Source organism: Drosophila pseudoobscura, chromosome 3, assembly GCF_009870125.1.
Source record: "Drosophila pseudoobscura strain MV-25-SWS-2005 chromosome 3, UCI_Dpse_MV25, whole genome shotgun sequence".
NCBI classification, from domain to species: Eukaryota; Metazoa; Arthropoda; class Insecta; order Diptera; family Drosophilidae; genus Drosophila; species Drosophila pseudoobscura.
In genome coordinates, this window is record NC_046680.1 from 14637683 (window position 1) to 14653488 (window position 15806).

At 49.8% G+C, this 15806-nt stretch overlaps 1 protein-coding gene across 1 annotated transcript; it reads right to left on the bottom strand.

Annotated features, from left to right (window-relative positions):
* Positions 1 to 8849: 8849 nt before the first annotated feature.
* Positions 8850 to 10364, bottom strand: eve (even skipped). The gene is made up of 2 exons (XM_001361190.4): positions 10085 to 10364; positions 8850 to 10014 (listed from the first exon to the last, which is right to left on the bottom strand). The coding sequence occupies exons 1-2, from the start codon at positions 10215 to 10217 to the stop codon at positions 9059 to 9061; spliced, it is 1089 nt and encodes a 362-aa protein (XP_001361227.2). The 5' UTR covers positions 10218 to 10364; the 3' UTR covers positions 8850 to 9058.
* Positions 10365 to 15806: the final 5442 nt, after the last annotated feature.

Consider the following 15806-nt stretch of genomic DNA (forward strand, 5'->3'; position numbering starts at 1 on the left):
GGCGGAAAATATTACTGATTGTGAATTCTTCATTCTCATTATCATTGGTGGAATATTAAAATACAACCTTGGTCTACAATGGGTTAATCCTTCGTAACTACATGGTAACTACACAGTTGCTACATCATGAAAGGAAAAAGAGGGTATGGACAACAGGCAAAACGGTCCAGAAACCATACCCGTTTTTATTGCCCATTCAAGACTACGACTCATTTTTTAGCTGCAGGAGGGAGCAGCAGTGTGACCGTCTACCCCTCAGAAATGCCGTAAAAATACCGATCTATCTGTCTGCTGACTGACAAACTCTCGATGCTGTGATATTCAAATAGCTGTGTAACGTAGCGTCTTACGTTATTGAGTAAAAGTGTTGCATACTTCTGATGCCTGTGTGTTGAGTGTATGTAAAATTAATGTAAAATAAATATTATGCATATATTATTTCATTTTATTTGTTAAACTAGAACACACACCTACAGATGAATCAGCATTTTCTATCCGTTCTTTTGGGCCATCAACCTGTCCCGGCAATGATGCTGCAAATGCGGACTCGCGCTCGACTAAACTGCAGCAGCTTTTACTCGTAAAAACTTTTTAGTATTCATGGTTGTTGCGGCATTAATGCCAATTATGGCAGCGTTTTATTTTGCTTTACTTTATTAGCCATAAGCAGAGCAGCGACAGCAACGACAGCACAGCAGCGAACGCAGCAGAGGCTGAGCAAACAGATACAAATGTATCTGCTGGAGCAATGGCTCCAAGCAACGCCCCCCTTGACAGCCAATGAGCGCGCAGTCTCCCTGTGCGCCAAGACGCATGCGCCAGAGAGCGACCCAACAAGAGAGAGAGAGAGTGTGTTGAAGTGTGAGAGCGAGGAAAGAAGTTTGTATGCAAAGGAGAGAGTACGGAGAGTGGAGTGGGGGGGTGGGTGGCTACATAAAGATGGCCGTCGCTTGCCTCAGAGTCACAATTATGGGGCACTCATTCATTGCGGTGTATGATGCAAAGAGTGTACTTTGCCGCGCCCCAACATCCACACTGCCGCTCCCTCTCTGACTGCCTTTCCACCTAATCTGACATCCCACCCTATACTTAATCAAAAGGGAGCACAAGGAGCACAAGGATCCTGAGGAGCGCTCCCTCGTTGACGAGTTAACAGCAATTAGACGTCGACGCCTCACGCTGGATTCGCTTTATTGGAGGTTTATTGCCCGGAATGCTTCCCTCTGTAGCCCCCACCCTCTCTATCTCTCAGTCCCTGTCTCTCGGTCGCTGGTGTGGGTGGTTTGTTGCTTTGTTGTAATTGTTTCTCGGGGTGGCCCCGGGGCCGGGGCCCTATACGGAGGATGGGGTTGGTGTGTATGTTCACCCGCTGACATTAATTGGATGTGTTCAAGCCAATTTTGGTGTAAAAGGCGCTAAATTGATTGCCCTGCGGTTTTAATCGATGCGCATTCATTCCAAATCACGCACATTTATCACCCGTTCGCCCCATCCCCCACCACATCCACATCCTGCAGATTGAGGGGGAGTACGATAAAGATGCGCCGCATCTGCGTTGTTTTATAATTGCCGGCAATTGCTGACTGCCTGAGCAATTAACTGACGCTGAAGTCCCTGCCAATGCAATCCTAAATTCTCTAAACCTTCCTCATGGCCTGCCAGTCGTCATATCGTCATATAAACCCGTTATATAACCGGACCTCATCTTGCGTGGGTTATTGCGAAAGGATCTGCCAGGTAACTGCTGAGAGCGATTCTTTTCTCTCAGTGTGTTTGTTTTTTGTGGCCCTTTCGCGGAAGTGTCGGAGCTGTTTTTTAGCCAACGGATTGGCAAGAGGTAAAAAGGATAATCGCAAGGATGCGGATTCGGATGCTCGTTCCACGAAACGCATCCGCATACCGCGTAGGGTTATGAAATTTTACGCAAGCTGCTGCAATGCCAGAGGACCAGTCAAGGTCCTTGGGCAGGACAAAAGGGGTTCTTTAGTCTCTCAAAGGATTTAGCAGGAAGTTTCAACAGTCTCGGACACTTTCGGACACTTTTCGCAGGATCGGGAGTCGTAATTGCACGCAATCAACGCATAATCCCCGCATCATCTCCGCAATGAGCGGAAGACAAAGTTCGGCATAAAAAATGCAGGAAAATAAAGGGAAAATTCGCTGCCGACTTGTTGACTTTGCGGCCTTGGAGACAGACAGACAGACAGACAGCCAGACAGAGAGATAGAGTGAGAGAGTAGAGCCTGTGTAAAGGCCCAGAGGATGCAGGATGCATGAGGTACAGGTATGGCTAACACGGATTTGATGCGCTCGCCCCCGTGGCCCCGATCCCGCATCAAATCGCGAAACTTAATTGCCAGAAATTCTCAAAACAAACGAAAACAAACAAATAAACAGAGATCTGTCTCTATGGAGATCTGTGATCAGGGGATCTCTGGAGAGTGGGAGTGGAACGGGGCCGAAAGGATTGACTTGACTGCTGGCCATTAGGCCCGAACCAGATTGACTTTCTGCGGATCATCTGGGGTAATCGGCGATAATCCGGTTACAGTCGCTGTCGAAGTCCCCGAACAGGACTCAACTCCTTCGCGGAGGCGCAGGCAGGGTAGGGGATTAGGGGCGGACTTGGCACAGAAGTCAGTCGCAAATGCGAAAGGATTAGACGGCAGGTCAGAGAGGACTCGCAGTCGGTGCAGTGTCCTCCTGGACGGCGGTTTCTGCTGCGGGTAACGCCCAGGGCGAACGCCCTAATCCGTCCACGCCCCGAAATTAATACAAACATTTAGAAGGATTATCGCCCTAAAGGGGTTGGCGGTGCCTACGATTCGGGAGAAGGCCGGGAGAAGGTGGCCAGCAGCCAGAGCCAGAGCTAGAGCAAAAGGCAAGAGTTGGGATGGCCATAAAAGCATGATAGGATTGCTAATTCGCCGCTACTTGTTGTCCATTCTCTGGCCATTGTCCGGACCGGGATTTGCCGATCTCCGTGCTGCGGTTCCCTCTCTCTCTTGTCTCTCCGTCAGGAGCGTATCAAAAGCCACGGCACAATTATGCATTTCATGGAAGTGATTAGGTCGCGCAGATTAGAGCCAAAGAGTTGACAATATTTGTGGATTAGTCTCGGACTGGCTCCCGGCATCAGGTACATACATTGGTATATCAGGCCTCTCCTCCACTGAATTATCATTACCGGATCGGCAGAGTCGGATGCACGGATCCTACTCAAGGACATCAGGAAGTGACTTCCGCAGTGGACATGTCCTCAAGTGGATGCCGCTGGGATCGCTGCGATCTACTCAGATCTCAATTAGCAGGCGCCAGCAGTCAGAGCCCTCAAGGGCCACCGCAGTGGCTGTCGCTGCGACATAAAAAAGATACTCCAACAAGATCGATAAGGGAAGATGCAGATACAATATGTAATATGCGGTATGTGTGTGTGTATCTGCCTTAAGTGTGCTCCGAAAACTGTGAAGTGAAGCAGCAATTATGTTGTCGTCGCTTTGATCTGCTCCCAGCCGCAGCCGTTGGCCACTTACAGTCCCAGATACAGATACAGATACATATGTATCTGCCGCATCTGGGGGCTGCAGTTCAAGTTGATTTCCCTGTTTAAGCATTCTTTAATTGTATGCTAATTGATGGCTGCTTCCATGGGATGGGATATTTCTGGATCCGGATGCATTTCCCAGCTGCCAACTGCCAACTGCCAATGGGGGGATGGGAGCCTCCCCTCTCTTATCCATCCGCCATCTTGTGGAATGCTCTATTAAAAAGTTGCTTACAGATACAGCATCTAAAAGATGCATTAGGGGAAAGCGCTTAGTGTTTTATGGAGGATTGAGGCCGGGACGAGGGCGTGCTCTAAGGGCCATAAACGCTCTAATCCCACTCGGATTCCGGCTAAGATCGCGCAGATTTTTAGCATGCCAAATGCTAAAAAGGACACGACCGACAACAGGCACACAAACGGAGAGCGAGAGGGACATCAGAAGCAGGCGCAAATTGCCTGTGAAAAAATAAGCAAAATCAGGGACAATAAACGATCTGAAGGTCATGCGGCAGTGACTGATGGCAGTGGCAGTGGCAGTGCCTGTGGCTGCAGCAGTGGTTGCTGCTGCTGCTGGTGGGCGGAGGGGAGGGGGGACTCGACTCCCTAATGGGCATGACCACTGGCCGGAATTAATTCGGATAATTTGCATGGCATGTCCGTTTCAAACGTGAAAATGCCGCTAATCGTGTGAATCTTCCGTGGAAGCTGAAGCTGCGGCGGCGCATAGAGCTTTGATGTGGAATAGAGTCCTGCGGCTTTCCCCGTAGCAGAGTCCAGCACGACCTTGGAGTGTCCACAGATCTCTTCCCGCTCTTCCCGATGCCAGCGAGGGAGCGAGAGAGAAGCGGCTTCCTTCGAAGTCAGAGACAGAGAAGGGAAAGCGACTTTGTGACTTACTTTTTTAGTGATGGGCCCATAAAAAGATCATATTTGTGTTGAGTGCCATTTCCGCCTTTGTACGCTCTTCTTTTTTTACGATTCAGGCCAGGATCAGAATCGGGATCGCGATCGGCAAGGAGGCTGCAGAAAAAGTCATTTCTAAAAAATATCCACCGCACCGCAGCGAGTCAATTTTTTTACGGCCCTCAGAGGCGGAGAAGAAGGCAAGGTCAGCCCCGGAATATCGGATATTTGCCATTCTGTTCCGTTCCGCATTCCGCATTTTGCTTCCGAATTCCGCGAATTTCATAAAAATCTGCCCAAAGTCCGAAAAACTCTGGAAACCTAAAAATCTGAAACTAGAACTAGAATTCCAATGCAGTTTTTTTATGCCGCCTAATTTTTATGGCCTAAAAAACGGAACAGCACCGAGAGCCGAGCCGAGCCTCACAGAATATCATCTCCGTCATAAAAACCCCGGAGGCCTAGGTAGCACTCGAAGCGGGGGAAAAAAAAACGATGCCGAGTGTGCAAAAAAGGACGAGCACTGGTCCAGGACAAAGAGCCTTTACACAGTCGTCTCTGCGAAATTCGAGAAAAAATGATTTCATTTTTTAGAATCAGTTCGCGAAATGGGAACCACCTATGCCACACCTCCTGCTCGCACTCTCACATCTGAGGGCAAGAGAGAGAGGGAGAGGAGAGAGTAGAGGTCTCAGGTCCTGCGGCTTTACGATGGCCATTAAAGCCCCTAAAAAAATAACGCGAAAAAAATGAGAATTGTAAATCATGGTAGAAGCAGAACCTGGGACCTTGCATGGTCCTGGTTTTTGTATCTGGCTCTGGCTCTGGCTCTGACTCCTCGAGGGGCAAAGTCAAACCGCAATAAAGTTGACACCGTCGTGCGCAGGATCTGAAAGTCCTGAAACTCTAGAATCGGTAATCGGCAGAACAGAACAGAACAGAACAGAACAGACCAAAAGAGAGGGTCCTTCTCTACATAATGTATTCTATGTACTGGCCATGGTCCTGTATCTGTATCCTGTATCCTGTATCTATCACTATGTATGCGGCAGGGACATGCGCAGAGCAGTGTATGCTCCACCTCTGGCGGCATGGACATGGACTCCTTTTAGCCACACCAGTGATTGCCGCAATCATTCTAGTTTCATTATCTCAGCTGCAGATTTATGGCCTGTCCTTCTACGCTGCCACAGGACTCTCTCCCTGGCCCCTGTCCCCTGTCCCCCCTCCTTGGTTGACCCTAAAAATCTTGCAACTTTTCGGACAGCCGCAGCATCCATCAAGGGCAATTGATTTGATTTCCCGGGCATTTTATTGTCGATTTCCATTGAGCATTCACCATTTACCATGAACCCTGACCAATTGCAGTCGAATGCGGCCTACTGTCGCCCCCTCCCCCGCTCCGCCCCTGATAGATATGGAAATGTTGGCTAAACAAGGCATTCACTCCGTCTCCACCCCCCCGGTCAACCGTCCTCGCATTTGTAATTTGATTGTTGCGATTATCAGTTTGTTAATATCCATGAAAATGATGAGGCTGGCAGAATGAATCCAATGAGATCCGATAAACGGAATGGCGCATGGTCTCCATGGTCCCCGTTAATGGACAGCGTGCAAATTGCCACAGCACATCCCATGGATACAATACATATGTACATGTGTAGCGGAAGATACATTTGTACAACAGTATCTGTGTCGAGTCAGAGTCTCGCATATTTGTGGCGACAAACGGGTTCTACTCTCTGAGGCTGTGTGTGCCTGAAACGTGTGAAATTATTCCGATGCTTGCTGGCATCATCATTTTACAAAGATGTTTATTCATTGGCGAGCTGATTGCAAAACCCTCTAGGTGCCACCTTAAGATACATATGTATCTATGTCTGTACATCTATTGGCACACTCATAAAACATTTTCGACTTCGTTTAGCGCTCAAACTTGGGCTTGCAATTATGCTGGAAGTGAATGGGAATCAGAGGCCCAGGGGCCCAGGGGATCTATGCTACGAGTATGTGCCCATCTTTAGATCTCGCCGTGGACCATGGACCCTTCGGTGGCTGCACTCCCCGTCTGATGATCACTTTATATTCATTGACCGTTAGTGTGAAATTCGTACCTCATAAAGACAGAGAGAGAGAGAGAGAGACTCCTTACAGATCCCCGGATTGCGGTCGCCTCCAGCCAGCCACGGACAAAAGCTGCCTTTTGTCGGCTCCGAAATGCTGGGAAAGCGGCCAGGGAGCACCCGTGCCATAAACCCCGGTCGGGTGGAGAGACGAGACAGAGGTGCTAATTCACTATTAAAAGAAATCAGAAACAGAAACCGAAACCAAAACCAAAACTGAAGTAAGTCCCGACGTCCACTCATCACGCCCCAATAAAACTTAATTTTGTTTGCACATCGAATACTCGCAGAGGAGGAGAGCCTTGGCTTGGCCTGTCTTGTCTTGGCTTGGCTTGGATAATGCTATTGAATAATGCATTGTTTCCCTCTCGTGGAGGTGGAGACGTGGGAGAACTTCGCATGAAGTGGCTGCCATTCATTGCTGTGTATCTATGTATCTTTCTATCCATCCATCCATCCATCCATCCATTGATTGCCCCCCCATAAAACACAAGATCTCTCGGGTTGAAATATGAGTATGAGTCGATGTCGGAGTCTGAGTCTGAGTCTGAGTCTCAGTCGAACACAGAGACAATGCCGAATTAGATACAAATGCCTAATTGATAATAATATCGCATTTATTCCCTCAACAGACCCGAAAATCGGTTAACTCTTTTATGAAAAGAGCAGATGCTTCTCACAGATACAGACATGAGGGTGGGTGTCGCCCAGCTGGTGTCCTAATCCGCCCGCCTTGAGCCGCATAGTCGCATAATTTTTCAATAAACAACTTGATGATTGCTACATTTCAAACAAGCCTAATCCCTAATCCCCACATGATTAATTATCAACCTGCCCGGAAAGTCAACACCGCCCGCCCTGTTCCGCCCGTGGGGAAACGAATTGCTATCCACTCACCCCACCCATTGCCACTGCCTCTGCCACTGCCACTCCCACTCCCAATTCTGCAGAGATTTTCCTGTTTTGCTATTTTTTAATTTACTGTATCCGAATCCTGGCGAGGCATTCCCCAGGGCAGCACGGAACAGAACAGAACCATCCTCATCCTCATCCTCCTCGCCGTGTATCTTTATTATCAAATCATAAAATGTTGCCACTTGTGTTGCATCCCCCAAAGGAAGAGCAGCCAGGCCGCAGCCGCCACGAAAGGGGTGTCATACCAGAAGGGGCATAGTCAGTGGCATGGCAGTGGCAAGGGGGGGGAACCATCTGACTCCGATTCCGGGTCGAGCACTTCACAGACCATTTTTTACGGCTCGCTGGCAAGTGTCAAAACATGTTTTGATGCGAACGCTCAATTAGATATAGTACCAGGATCAGGGGTTGTAGATATCCTGCCTTCCTGTTGTTGTTGCCTCTTTTTTTTTTGCTATGCTAGGCGGGATTATGAGCAATTGACACCACACCCCTTTAAGGGCTGCTGCTGCTGCTGCAATTGAAACACATGTTTTGTCTGGCAATTAAATCCAAATTTGATTCCTGCCAGGACACGCACGCTTTCTCTCCATCCCATTTCTCTCTGTTTGCTTGCTATTTTGCCAATGATTTCTCAATTATGACAATTGTCGGAGGACAGAAGGGCAGGGACCAGGGACCAGGGGCCAGAGATAGGACCAGAATGAGTACACAACGGGTGAGGTGACAATTAATTAGCCGAGGACAATTCGAGGACACTGAAATTTATTTTGACTCGCAATGCAACCTGACGCGTGGCAGGGAGGAGGCCCACATCCACACACATCCACATCCAAGGCTGCTGCCCTGCGGGGTACCCTCTCACTCCGCATCGATTCTGCTGGAATCGCATTAATACGCCTCGAACTCCGACGGAGCCCGGGCTCTGTTTTGATTCCTGGCTTGTGCCAAACCCCCGTGGATGCCCCCGTGCTGTCCTGTCTTGATGTCTCCTGCTTGTGGGTGGCCAAACACTGCCAGTGCTCCGAAGGCCACTCCGAAGGCACGCTTGTCCCCGTTCCGCCTCTCAATTTGCACACAGTGTTTCCTCCCTACAGAGAGCCGGGGCGAAGGTCAGGCCAGCAGTTGAGGGGCGGAGAGGAGAGCAGCTGCCTTCGATGGCTCGATGTGGCTATGTGTCGATGTGTCGATGAGTCTATTTCAGGCCAGGTTTCTCCACAGCTAATCCAACAGCCAGGTCCATAAAAGCGCTGACAAATCCAACTCTCAGTTGGATCGTAAATCGCCAGGTAACCCAACGGATGGTGGTTCGGATTCGGATTCGGATTCAGGTAAAATACATATTGCAAAAACACTTTAGATATAATTTCGAATGTTTTGTAGATTTATTTTTGATTTCGTGTTGGAACTTAAGCACTAATATTCAACTATAGATTACAATATCATATCATCCATCCAGAGGGGCATTCAATAAATAGGACTTGGGAGGGGGGTGGAGGGTGGATGGACATTCTAAGACTAATTTGTACAATCCTTTGAGGGAGCGGGGGAGGAGGACAGGAGGACATGCCTACGCCTCAGTCTTGTAGGGTTTGAAGAGCTTAGGCTTGGGCTCCGCCAGCACCGTCGTCGGTGGCGACATCTCAGAGGCAGGACGCTTGGCGCTGGTCATCAGGAGACCAGGAGCTGGCAGTGGGCTGGTGGTGGTGGTGGGGGTCGCAGTCGCCGGAACGGGGCTTCGGTCGAACACCTTGGTGTGGTCCGAGCCGACGGGGCTGAGCGAGAGGGTGGAGGAGTGCGGCGACGAGGAGGACTGCAGATCCAGCGGCGGTGTCTGTGTCTTGGGTACCGTGAGGGCCGCGTAGCAGGAGGCAGAGGGCATGGCGGCGGCAATGGCTGCTCCAGGATATCCCATCGCAGAGGAGGCGGCGGCAGCTCCCATCATCCCGTGTGGGTGCATGTGCGGCGCGTGGTGCGGGCGGGCGGGAATGTGGTACGGACTGTAGCGGTATTGTCCGTACGGTGAGGGTGCGTGTCCTCCGACGGGGACCTGCATCGACTGCATCGACTGCATGGACTGCATCTGCTGCATCGACTGCATGGACTGCATCGAGGGCATCGCTGTCATCGTGGGAAGCATCGGATTGGAGGCGGCAGCTGCGGCGGCAGCGGCGTATGGGGGATAGGGCATGCCCACGCTATTGGCAGCCGCTTGCAGGATGGAAGCGGCGAAAGCGGGGTCGGAGTAAACGGCGGCGTACGGCCAGGCGACGGCGATGCGCTGGCGCTTGTCCTTCATGCGACGGTTCTGGAACCACACCTTGATGGTGGATTCCGGCAGGTTGAGCTGGGCGGCAAGCTCGCAGCGACGCGGGCGGGACACGTAGTTTTCCTTGTAGAACTCCTTCTCGAGACGTCCAAGCTGATCGCGTGTGAAGGCGGTTCGGTAGCGTCGAACCGACGGATCAGCGGGAATCTCGGAGTTGCGGCTGCCGTTCAGCGAGTTGTCCGGACTGGAGAGGCACTCTGCAAGAAGAGGGAAAAGACTGGGTTAGTAATCTGTCGAATGTGTCCATTGGGCTTTGCGGAAACCTACCATTTGGAGAAGGCGGCGGCGTCTGGGGTTTGCCGTATTGCGTGGCCATGAGGTCGACCACGAGGGGCTTCTGGTCCACGGCATTGGAGTCGTGATGGTGATTCTCCATGTTGTATGTTCGGTATCCGTGCATGGCTAATGTGTTCTTTGGATGTTGATGGGCTGGTGAGGGCGTTGTCTCTAAGAAGAACTGGAAACTGCGGTTCTCTTTTCGGAGCGGATCGAGTGTGTCTGGACTGTGCGACGGTTACTGTTCGAATGTGCCTCTCTCGGCCACCCCGCGGCCCTTATATACCTCTGCGCTCGTGCCCGCAATGGCCGCCGTCGCCCAGGCACTGCACTGCAGCCAATCAAAGCAGGCAGCCAGGCGTTCGAGCGGGACAGCAGATGAGGGTGCTAATCTTGCGGTGCTTTGAGAGAGTCGCTGCTGCTGAGAGAGTCTCTGGTGCTGGTGCTGGTGCTGCTGCTGCTGGCTGACAATTATGCGACGATGAAGGCAATTACGATGCCGGAACAAAAGGGAGGGCACACAAAAAATAGGATGCCAAGCGGGGGGCGGACAGGCGGAGAACATAATCAAGTTATCATGGAGCTCGCTCGCTCGCTCGCTCTCTCTCTCTCTCTCCATCTCTCTCTCTTTGTGTGCACGGCAAGAGAGAGGAATTTGGTATTCATAGCGGATGAGCGAATCTTTTGTTTCGCTTGTCCGCAAGCAGGCGGACGCCCCAGAGCGAGCGAGACGTGAGGTGCCCCCTTAATAATGCGACTTTATCGGCTTCATCAAGTATGATATGGTATAATGCTGCCCAGCAGTCCGGAGAGGAGTAAGGAGTAAGGAAGAGAGTACAGGATGGTAGGGTGGTTGGTTGCTTTCACCAACTCCCATTATGTACATACATATGTACATGGATGCCATAGCCATAGCCATGTACATACATGTTCACGGGGGTACATAGAGTAGCATTTATCGATCGATGCTTGCCCAGCGAATTATTTGCTCTTTTATGAAGTCTTAATATAATGCAGCACGTTTAACGGCCTCACACTTGCCACACCACACCACACCACCCACCAGCGTTGGCGGGGGCACTGGTGGAGGGGGATTCGCATTACCATTTTCCAGGCAGTATATCTATGATAATGGAGCACAATTTCGGGGGGGCGGGGGCGGCGGGTCGGAACTTAATTTGAAAAGTTTCTCGGTTTCAGTTTCGTTGGGAAAAACATTTATTATGATGATATAATCATCCAGAGAGGAGGCAACTGTACATATAGTACAGTGGTGGTGGAGAGGGGGCGGGGGCAGGGGTAGTGGGGTGTCATATGGGAGGGGAGGGGAGTAGTAGGGGCCTTGCGCAAGCGACATCGGTCATCGATTTACCTGCCGCGGCCCACAAGGGGTTAAGCTTGTGGCTTAGCGTTAAGCTCCGTCCGGTTGAGCGCAAAAAATAACCCGATTCCGTTAGTCCGTTAATAATCCTGCTGCCTGTGTGTGCGTCCCTTAATCTTAATCCCTTCGACATCTCATTATTATGTGTGTTTTATGACTTTCTAATGAAATTGCCAAATGGGATCGGTTTAGGGATCGCGACAGGGATAGGGATATAGGGATCTCTTGAGCATGCCCTAAAGCCCTTGGCTTTGGTCGGGTTCCAAGTCAAGCCCTCTGGCTAATCCTTCCTAAAACAAACAAACAAATAAACAAACCAGCGAAAGCGTTGACTGTGGAAACTCCTGAGGCCAGGAGACAACCCTTGGTCGCAAGGGTCCGCCGTCTTCCGCCTAACTCCGATTCAATTGAGGCGAAAGTAGAGCAATCTCCAGGGTTAGGCCGCGCAGCATGTTACCAAATTCCAGTTGATTGTTCAAGATGCTGCAATAAAATCTAACTCGTCGGTCGGCAACGGCAACGGCAACGGCATCGGCATCGGCATCCACATGAGGCAAGGCAAGAAGTGGCAAAGGAGGAAAGTGAAACCAAAACTGCGACTCGACTGGAAATATGAAAATTGACTAATAATCTTGCTGATGGCAAACGGATTAACACAGAGCAGAGAGCACACAGGGAACCGTCAAGGAACCGTCAAAGAACCTCATCTCGCGAAACGGAACCCTGGTCCTTGCCCATTGTTATGCATTCCATTCCCGAGTATTGCATCCTTCCTGCAATGCTCTACTGCTCTACTGCTCTACTGCCCTGTCCATTGCGAGTTAGTTAAAATTATTGGGTTATATTGCGCCGCAATTTGCATTAGCATTAACTCGCCAGAGGCTCTACCTGGAGCGATCTCCTCTCTTGGCCGCACTGGAAAAGGCCCAGTGCAAGCCTTCCCGACCCGACACGACCCGTCCAGAACAGAACAGAACCCTACCCACAACCTTGCCTATTGTGCCACCATTGTCTTTGACTCTGTGTGTCCGCGAGAGTGTCCCTTTTTGGATTGGGTTGAGTTGAGTTGAGTTGCAGCTTCAACCGGCCCAGCCATGGCTTCAGGGCGACACTGCGGCAGCGACAGTAAATACCCTTTATGGCAGACCTTTCACCAGGCGAAAGTGTCGAGCTGTTGCACTGTCGAGGATCAGTACCTGCCCCTGGCCATTGTCCGGCCTCAACACTCCATCCAAGAACACTTTCTGGCCTTTCGCTGCGAAATAAATACCGGGAAGCCGAAGCCGAAGACGAAGACGAAGCCTCTAGCGATCCTCCCGTTGTTGCTGCTTTATTGCACATTTTGCACGCACAAAGCGCCGATCCGATCTCGCTGATTATGTCCGTCATCATGGGAAGTAAATGGCGAATACTGGACGGAGGGCTGGGCCTCTATCTTTATTCCCTTCCCTTGCAGAAAGTGGGAGACGAGACAAGACGGGTAACAGAATTGGCAAAGGAAAGGCCTAGACACTGTGCAAAAATTGGCCATGCCATAAAAATGCCGAGCAAATTGTACTGCCATGATATCCGCCATAAAATAATAATTATTATCATTATTATTTTTTATACAATACGGAAAGCATTCGCAAACAAAGCTGTGCGAATCTTAATAATGGCCGAAAAGCACCTGCTTAAGATTGTTTCCGATTTGATTTCAATCTTAATCGGAAGATAAATGTACTGTTTTACCTTCTTAGATCTTCTATCATATGTATGCACATAGTAATGTTTAAGAATGCTGCTAAATTGTTTGAGATTATTGCTTTTGTATGAATTCCATCAGTAATTCAGGTGAGACCAAGTTTACTTGATTATATTGCATGATTGCAGACTATCCCCCAATTTAACACAAGACTCCACCCTGGACATCCCCCGGGGAACAGAGAGTCAGACAGACAGTTCCAACCCCAAGGCGAACTATACTATGTACAATCCAATACCATGAAAACACACACAGTTTTCCAATAATGGACAATTTCAGAGCAAATGGAAAAACAAATTCAAATAATTTATGCCAGGCCCGGCCGAAGGAACAGCCTCATAAAAATATGAATGCCGTAGCGGAAAAGAACAGAACAGAAAACACAGAGAAAAGAACATATCTTAAAAATGAGAGCACTGAATGCGGACGTGAATGTGAGTTATGGCCACAATTAACAGGTAACTAGAACGCTCTAACCTTGTGGAAGACCGTAGTTTTTCCAGGAGCACAATAAAAACCCGTGAAGAATTAAAAAATTAGAGCAGTTTGCTGCGTTCGGGGAAAAAAACTAGCGCAGCGAAAAAAGCGCACAAAGGGAACAAAAAACTTGATCTACTTTCCTAATATAGACATACAGACATCCTCCGAGGGCCGGTCGAGGTCCCAGCGCTACAGGATACGCGCCCATTCCGCGAACTAGATCACCCGAGTGCCCATAAAAATCTGCATATACCATACCATAATTCCCGTCCGGAGTTTGTTTTGCGGCCAAACAATGGGAGTGGAAATGAAAATGGAAATGGAAATGGACCATAAACAATAAAGCATAAGGAGAGCAGGGCAGGGCACAAAAATTAGAACAAAAAACTGATCTAGTTTTCTAATGCAGCGAGGTCGTCGTCGTCGTCGTCCTGCCAGGGCCAGGATGCATCCTCGGGAGCAGCATCCTCATCGCCGGTCGCCGTTGTTCTGCGGTCGTCGCGCTCTCAGTTCCGGCGAAGGTGCACCAATAAAAAGGCGCGTCCCGGGACTCTACCTAGTTTTTTCGGTCCAATTTTTAGTGGAAATTCGAGCGCGTAATAAACTGCAGTCCAGGTCCCTTCTGGAACAACGACTAACTGCCGTAATTAGGATGTTTGTAGGGCAGCAGCGAGGATCGCTGCCAGGTCGGAGCACAGGCCGTGGAAAAAAGTGACAATGGACAATGGAAAAAACTCATAAAAAGAGCAACAAAGTGGTCTACAAAAAAAAAAATTGGCTCGCTTTTTGTCGAGTGTCGTGTAGGGAACAAAAAGAGGCCACAAAAAGTGTCCACGAGCCCGGGGCTCACAATTGAGTCAAATAATTAGGTTTGGCCAGAGGATTGTTCCCTCTTTGTGTGGGCGAAATGATTAGCGGTTTCTTTTTTAGGATCTTATGGCATGTCTCTGGTTTTAGGGAATTGGAAACTGGAGTACAATCATCAATGGATGGCCAGACATCGAAGGAAAGCCTGTAGAGCGAGATTGAAAATGAAGATGGGGCTGAGGCTGGCCTCCCATTGGGGTGGCCAATCAATCGGACTCGTTTACTACGGTGGGCGACCAATCCAGTTTCAACTGTGACGAATGCATCTTTTGGCAGGGGGAGAGCAGGAGAGTACCAGCCAACGGAGAGATTCGCCAACAAACACTGCTGGAAAGCCGCAGACTGCAGAAAATAGAAACCAGAGGACACATACACACAGAACACAGAGTGCCAAGAGTGCCAAGAGTCGGTAGCAGTAGTCCACCGCATTGACGAATCACATCAAAGTGGAACACATAGGGTCCTCTGGCTCAGGGTCAGGCAACGGCATCCTGCTAACAGACATGTCAAATCACGGGAAAACAACGACGACAGGACACAGTGCCGCCAAAGGAGCGCTGCCAGAAGATACACATAGATGCAAAAGGACAAGGAGATGCCGTGCCGAGAACGAGACCCAAAAGCAGCATCGACTTACCGCAGCAAATTCGCGCTGGCTGTGCGAGAACAGCGGGGAACACCATAATATTTTGGTTGCAACGGACATGGACTTGGACTCGGAGGAGCGTTGAGGAGAATCTGGGCAATGCAAACATTTTCAATGGAATCCGAGTCCTGCACAGCTAGCATCTTTATTGATGAGCAATTAGCCACGGTGAGTGGCGGTTTTCGAGTGAGCTACAGGACTCTGGCTACTCGCAGGACTCTGCGACTGGGACTCCGATTCGAATTTGGACTCTGCTCTGCAGGAGCAAACCCACAGCTTCAGTGGCGGCGTCGAGCAATCTTTTAGAGTCTGTTTCTGTTTCTGTTTCTTTTGCTGTTTCCTGGTTTTGGCGTAAATTTGTGAAAATTGAGTCGTTCCGGTCGGGACAGTGCCCGTTTTTGGGAGGTACTTCTGTAGCAATTTTATTTGTATCGTAGGTGTTGTATTTGTCAACATTTAGCCAGGACTAGGCCCAGATCCGATCCTTCACAGACCAGAACGGAGTGGAACGGACATGGGCGGTACAGGCAGGTCGGTGGCAGTGGATTAGACGAATTGTGGGCACGGATTTGAAATGCCTACTGCAGCACTAATT

Bases quoted from the DNA above. Each gene is read 5' to 3' on its own strand.
- eve (XM_001361190.4), bottom strand. From the start codon at position 10,217: ATGCACGGATACCGAACATACAACATGGAGAATCACCATCACGACTCC. The intron at 10,015-10,084 runs GTAGGTTTCCGC...CTCTTCTTGCAG, and splicing joins GCCGCCGCCTTCTCCAAATG to AGTGCCTCTCCAGTCCGGAC.